At 43.0% G+C, this 7652-nt stretch overlaps 1 protein-coding gene across 4 annotated transcripts in view; it reads left to right on the top strand.

Moving 5' to 3' along the window:
• LOC123765234 (UDP-glycosyltransferase UGT5) overlaps positions 1-7652 on the top strand; it is a 193929-nt gene that overhangs the window by 170185 nt on the left and 16092 nt on the right. For all 4 annotated transcript variants that reach the window (XM_069335557.1, XM_069335558.1, XM_069335555.1 and 1 more), the window contains one exon: positions 790-1012. In XM_069335557.1, coding sequence (XP_069191658.1) covers positions 790-1012 — 223 coding nt within the window. The remainder of the gene's footprint in view (positions 1-789; positions 1013-7652) is intronic.

Below are 7652 nucleotides of genomic sequence, written 5' to 3'. Positions count from 1 at the left end.
CCAAAGGTAGCGAATGACACTATACAGCCAAATTGAAAACAGAGGTAAGCAGATTGATTGAAACTGTGAACGCCAAGAAATCCGGACTTTAAATATCGATTAAGTCGATTAAGGCGCGTCTGGGATCCTCTCGGACGTTGGTTCGAACCCTCATCACAGCGCTTGTGGATATTAATAGATATTAATAGTCTATTACATGCATCAGCTTATGTTCTTGCTTCTACTATCTCTTTGTTGGTTCTGGGTCTTGAAATGGGTAGAATATAATTATGTGTTAACTGGTTGTTGATTACTAGTCTTGACTTTTTTCATGTGTAGAGCCTCGCTGATGTTCAATCTTCTGTTGTTGTTTAGAAAAAAAAAAAGCCAAGACCAACAATCAACAACCAACCATTGAACCACCAACAATAGTGGATGTATTTCCCAGTGTACATAATGGAAAACACATCCGATATTTTAGATTTGACTTATAAAATCGTAAAGGGCAGGGGGGCTATTGAACCTATATTTTATGAACTGAGGCACTGGTAGTGACCACGACTAGGTTATGACACTCCCATACACTCCATGTGTCATCTTGCAAAGTTTGGTAATGTTTCTGGCCTACAAAACTAACGGACATTCCCTTTTATTTTTATACTGTACGAAACTCTTTTGGTGTTAGTGGCTTTGCAAGATTGTAACAATACCAATGTTATGTAATCTCACAAACCCCTTATACCTTTTTGTTGATAAATAAATAAATAAATACATATAGATATCCATTCCGTAAAAAAGCACTCTGTACAGGAGCTGGAGTCGTGTATCACTGGGGCGGGGTCTGCAGGAGTCATCTACTTCAGCTTGGGCTCCGTCGCTCGAAGTATGAGCATACCAGCCCAGTACCACAAAATCTTCGTCCAGGCCTTCCGCAGGCTGCCGCAGCGCATCCTCTGGAAATACGAAGGAGACCTAGATGACCTTCCTGAAAACGTAATCATCAGCAAGTGGTTTCCCCAGCAGGATGTTCTTGGTAAGTCTTTGCTGCACAACCATTCAGAATATTGTCTTAGCTTGCGGTTGGTTTACACTTGGTAATAATAAAAAGTCATGATGTCGGCACTAAAGTAAGCTGGCTTCCAATTAGTATGTCGGAGCTATACGTTAATTACAGCACTTTGAATTTAACACAGCATTCCTTATATTTATTATATATATATATATATATATATATATATATATATATATATATATATATATATATATATATATATATATATATATATATATATATATATATATATATATATATATATATAGATATATATATATATATATAGATATATATATATATATATATATATATATATATATATATATATAATTTATATATATATGTATATATATATATATATATATATATATATATATATATATATATATATATATATATATATAGATATATATATATATATATATATAATTTATATATATATGTATATATATATATATATACATATATATATATATATATATATATATATATATATATATATATATATATATATATATATGTATATATATATATATATACATATATATATAAATTATATATATATATATATATATATATCTATATATATATATATATATATATATATATATATATATATATATATATATATATTTATATACATATATATATAAATTATATATATATATATATATATATATATATATATATATCTATATATATATATATCTATATATATATATATATATATATATATATATCAACACAAGACAGAACAGAAACAATGGGTATTGAATAGAAGTGTTTGTAGAAAGCCTATTGGTCCATATTTCTTGATGCTTCTATATTGGAGCGGAGTCTTGAGGTGGGTAGAATATAGTTGTGCAATAATTGGCTGTTGATTGCTGGTGTTGACTTCTTGATGTGTAGTGCCTCGCAAACGTCAAGCCGCCTGCTATCGCTGTATCTATCGATGATTTCTGTGTTGTTTACTAGGATTTCTCTGGCGATGGTTTGGTTATGGGAAGAGATTATATGTTCCTTAATGGAGCCCTGTTGTTTATGCATCGTTAAACGCCTAGAAAGAGATGTTGTTGTCTTGCCTATATACTGGGTTTTTTGGAGCTTACAGTCCCCAAGTGGGCATTTGAAGGCATAGACGACGTTAGTCTCTTTTAAAGCGTTCTGTTTTGTGTCTGGAGAGTTTCTCATGAGTAGGCTGGCCGTTTTTCTGGTTTTATAGTAAATCGTCAGTTGTATCCTCTGATTTTTGTCTGTAGGGATAACGTTTCTATTAACAATATCTTTTAGGACCCTTTCCTCTGTTTTATGAGCTGTGGAAAAGAAGTTCCTGTAAAATAGTCTAATAGGGGGTATAGGTGTTGTGTTAGTTGTCTCTTCGGAGGTTGCATGGCTTTTCACTTTCCTTCTTATGATGTCTTCGATGAAACCATTGGAGAAGCCGTTATTGACTAGGACCTGCCTTACCCTACAGAGTTCTTCGTCGACTTGCTTCCATTCTGAGCTGTGGCTGAGAGCACGGTCGACGTATGCGTTAACAACACTCCTCTTGTACCTGTCAGGGCAGTCGCTGTTGGCATTTAGGCACATTCCTATGTTTGTTTCCTTTGTGTAGACTGCAGTGTGGAAACCTCCGCCCTTTTCCATGACTGTTACATCTAGAAAAGGCAGCTTCCCATCCTTTTCCGTCTCGTAAGTGAAACGCAGCACGGAACTCTGCTCAAATGCCTCCTTCAGCTCCTGCAGATGTCTGACATCAGGTACCTGTGTAAAAATGTCGTCAACATACCTGCAGTATATGGCCGGTTTCAAGTTCATGTCGACTAAGACTTTTTGCTCGATGGTACCCATGTAGAAGTTTGCAAACAGGACACCTAGGGGAGAACCCATGGCGACCCCATCTACTTGCTTATACATGTGCCCATCCGGGCTCAAGAAGGGTGCCTCTTTAGTACAAGCTTGGAGTAGTTTCCTCAGAATACTTTCTGGCATGTCAAGAGGAGTACAGGCTGGATCACGATACACTCTGTCGGCTATCATTCCGATTGTCTCTCATGAGTACTCATGTCTCTCATGAGTTCTCATGAGTTCGATTGTCTCTCATGAGTTGGTATATATATATATATATATATATATATATATATATATATATATATATATATATGTAATAAGTTTTACGAAACGCGCCCGTGTCGCGTCAGACTAGAAATAAAAATGAATTTTGGAGAAGTGATTTTTTGATTTACCTCCAACAGTGAAGCGTAATGTACGAAAGATTGAGAAAATTCGTGTTAGAATTATTAATCTTACTTTTTCGGTCATATTTAATAATATATATATATATATATATATATATATATATATATATATATATATAATTTATATATATATATATATATATATATATATATATATATATATATATATATATATATATATATATACATATATATGGGTTCCAAGGGTTGTTATAGCCGGGTGGAAGGGTTGTAGATATAAGCTCCCACAGCCTGTAAAGTGCCCCTGATGGCGTGCGTCTCAAATAGCCTCTGACAACCAAGTCCAGCTCCTGGCCTGCACGTGTGGCTTAGCCTCTAGGCCTGGCGGAACTGCTGCTACTAACAGGAGAAGGGGCAAAGGCGGGTCTCTGGCGCCTTAAAACCAGTTGCTTAGGGCAGATGGGACTCGTTAGCCTGGAAAGGCATCTCATCAAGGGGAAGGAAAACCCCGAATTCAAACCTCTGCTGTGTTGTGGCTAAACCCACTCATGGGAAAGACTTCGGGAGTCAACCCTGAGGAAAAATCAGGAGTCGGAGTCCCTAAGGCAGTTTGCAGCTGTTTACAGCTACATTATGGCAACTCCTGCGACGACACTGGTGCCAAGCGTATCGGCGCCTGCCCTTCCCTTGGATCACATCGGTGGCGTGGAGAGGGTGGATCTGCTGCATGGGCAACAGCTGATCCTCCATAATTACTGCCCAGGCCTGTGCTCTCGAGAAGACACTCCAGCATCGCTTTGGCGATGGCTCAACACGGGAAGTAACAGTTACCGGTGATAAACCTACCACTCAATTGGCGTAAAGTAAGGTGCCTGGGGTTGCTTCCGTCGGTGGGAGAAATCATCCGATTTCATAGGACAGCTACCGCCCGCCTCAAGCTGGGCAGCCCCCAGCCAATAAGGTGCTGTCCCGCCACGGTCCACCTGCTCCACTGGCTGCGTGGGGCTTAGGCCACAATCCAATAAGCGGATCGTCAACCCATGCATCAGGCAAAAGAAAACATACACAGAGCCATCCAGCTCTCAAAATGGGCACATGTAATGTAAGGACCATGACACCGGGTCTCTCGGAAGATCTGCTGGAAGTGAACGACGCCCGCAAGACAGCTGTGATCAACAGTGAACTGCGCAGGCTCCAGATGGACATAGTCGCCTTGCAGGAGACACGTTTGCCCGCAACCGGCAGCATATGGGAGAAGGACTTTACCTTCTTCTGGCAGGGCAAACCACCAGAAGAGGTAAGGGAGCATTGCGTTGGCTTTGCCATCAGGAACAGGTTGTTAGGGTCCATAGTACCGCCTATGGAGGGGTCTGCAAGGATCATCAAACTACAGCTTCATACAGCAGTAGGAATGGTCAGCCTCATCAATGCCCATGTACCAACACTGATCTCCTCTACCGAAGCGAAGGACAAGTTCTATGATGACCTCGGCCTAGCTCTCAGAGACATACATCAACAAGAGTCAGTCTTCCTCCTGGGAGATTTTAATGCAAGAGTTGGTTCTGATCACAGCTCTTGGCCTTCCTGCCTGGGCCAGTTTGGATTTGGGAAGATGAAAGAGAGTGGGCAGCGCCTCCTGGAGTTCTGCTGCCGTCATGATCTCTGCATCACCAAGTCCTTCTTCGACACCAAGCTCCAGCATAAGGTTTCCTGGAGGCATCCCAGGTCTAAGCATTGGCACCAACTCGACCTGGTGCTTATGGGGCGTAACAATCTGAGAAATGTCAAACTGACCTGCAGCTTCCAGAGCGCAGATTGCGACACCGACCACTCTCTCGTCGTTTGCAGAGCAAAGTTCCAGCCCCGGAAAATCCCCAGAGCAAAGGAGGAGGGAAGACCACGCATTAACGTAAACAAGACTCGTGACCTTCACATGGTGCAGGAATTCACTGCGGCGCTGGTAAATGCCCTTCCTGTACCCCTGCGATAGCGCAAGTGAGAGGTGGTTACATCTCAGGGACACTATTTTCAACACTGTCATGTCCACCTTCGGTAAGAAGAAGAACAAGTCAGCAGATTGGTTCGAGGCCAGTGCAGAGGAACTGTTACCCCTCGTAGAGGAAAAGAGACGAGCTCTCTCATCCTACAAGAACCTGCCCTCAGAAAGGAACCTACAGGCCCTCCGTACTGCCCGCAGTAGAGTTCAACAAACTGCGAGGCGTTGTGCTAACGATTACTGGCTTCGACTCTGTTCCAGCATCCAGACTGCGGCCACTGTCGGCAACATAAGAGGCATGTACGAAGGGATCAAACAGGCAACAGGCCCTACACAAAACTGGACGGCTCCTCTAAAGTCAGCCACTGGAGAGATCATTAAAGACCGTGATCAACAGATGAATTGCTGGGTGGAACATTACTCCGAACTCTACTCCAGAGAGAACTTGGTCAGCGTAGAGGCTTTGGATGCAATTGAATGCCTGCCCATCATGAAAGAACTTGATCTTGAACCAACTGTGGAAGAAGTTGAGAAAGCAGTGGATTCACTTTCCTCAGGGAATGCCCGACGGGATTCCGCCTAAAGTTCTCAAGTGCGCTCGTGGAACACTTAAATCTGAGCTTCATGAACTTCTGTGCCAGTGCTGGAGGGAGGGCTCGATGCCACAAGACATGAGATATGCAAACATAATCACTCTCTACAAAAATAAAGGTGACAGAAGCGATGTAAACAACTATCGCGATGAAAAACAACGACGCACCCTCAGCGTCGTTGGCAAACTCTTCGATAGGGTCGTTTTGGTCAGGCTTCAGATTCTTGCCGAAAGAGTGTACCCCGAGTCACAGTGCGGTTCGCGAGCAGAGAGGTCGACCACTGACATGGTGTTCTCCCTGAGACAGCTTCAAGAAAAGTGCAGGGAACAGAGAAAAGCCTTGTACATTGCCTTCATTGATCTTACAAAGGCCTTCGACCTCGTGAGTAGGGGCGGACTCTTCAAGATCTTGGCCAAAATTGGCTGTCCACCCATCCTACTCAGCATGATACAATTGCTCCACAAGGACATGAAGGGGACAGTCGTGTACAACGGCTCAACTTCTGAACCATTCAACATTAACAGTGGTGTTAAACAGGGGTGAGTTCTTGCTCCAACCCTGTTCGGCATCTTCTTCGCGATCCTCGTCAAGCATGCCTTTGGAACAACCACAGAAGGCATTAATCTCCGTACAAGATCTGATGGAAAGTTCTATAATCTATCCAGACTCCGAGCAAAGACAAAAGTACAGATGCGAATTCTTAGGGAGTTACTCTTCGCCGACGACGCAGCATTCACCACACACACAGCAGAAGGCCTGCAGCAGCTACTCAACCGCTTTGCCGCAGCCTGTTCTGCATTCGGCCTGACAATCAGCCTGAAGAAGACACAGGTGATGGGACAAGATGTAAATGAGCTACCCTGTATAAATATAGCAGACTATGTGCTGGAGGCAGTTCACGAGTTTGTGTACCTGGGCTCCACAATCTCAGACACCCTTTTCCTGGATACTGAGCTCAACAGGCGTATCGGGAAGGCCGCAACAACACTGGCCAGGCTCACAAAGCGCGTTTGGGAAAATGCCAAACTGACAGTGCACACCAAGATTCAAGTCTACATGGCATGTGTGGTGAGTGCACTTCTCTACGGCTCCGAATCCTGGACCCTGCGCTCTCGCCAGGAGAGACAGCTTAATACCTTTCACATGCGGAACCTGAGATGCATCCTTGACATCACGTGGAAAGACCACGTCACCAACAACACTGTACTTGAGAGAACAGGAGTCCCTTCAATGTTCACTCTCCTGAAAACAGAGACGCATGCGATGGCTGGGACATGTCACACGCATGGTCAATGGCCGCATACCGAAGGACCTTTTGTATGGAGAACTGGCATCAGGAAGGAGACCCAGCGGAAGACCTCAGCTGCATTTCAAAGATGCCTGCAAACGCGACCTCAAGCAGATGAACATCGACATCAACACTTGGGAGGCAGCAGCTGCGGACAGATCTGCCTGGAGATGTAAAGTGCAGAAGGGACTCCAGCAATTCGAGGATGAACTGAAGAGGCAGGCGGAGGATAATAGATTTCAGAGGTCTCGACTACAATCAGACACACCCGCTTCGGCGTTTATCTGCGCTTGCTGCAGTCGAGACTGTGATTCTCGGGTTGGCCTTCACAGCCACAGCAGGCGCTGCATCCAACTACACTACAACAACTAGACACCCAGGGCACAACTCCATAACCCCACGGGATTGACGGATGCCTACTATATATATTGTGACGATAATCTCCTTCAAGAGATTGAGCCTGCTCTTCCCTCCAAAATACGTCGATATAAATCCCTATACAACTAATATGGAAAAAATATCC

The sequence above is a fragment of the Procambarus clarkii genome, chromosome 33 (assembly GCF_040958095.1).
Source record: "Procambarus clarkii isolate CNS0578487 chromosome 33, FALCON_Pclarkii_2.0, whole genome shotgun sequence".
Classification (NCBI taxonomy): Eukaryota; Metazoa; Arthropoda; class Malacostraca; order Decapoda; family Cambaridae; genus Procambarus; species Procambarus clarkii.
The sequence above is the reverse complement of the archived record's forward strand: the minus strand, read 5'-3'. Positions and strand labels throughout refer to the sequence as shown.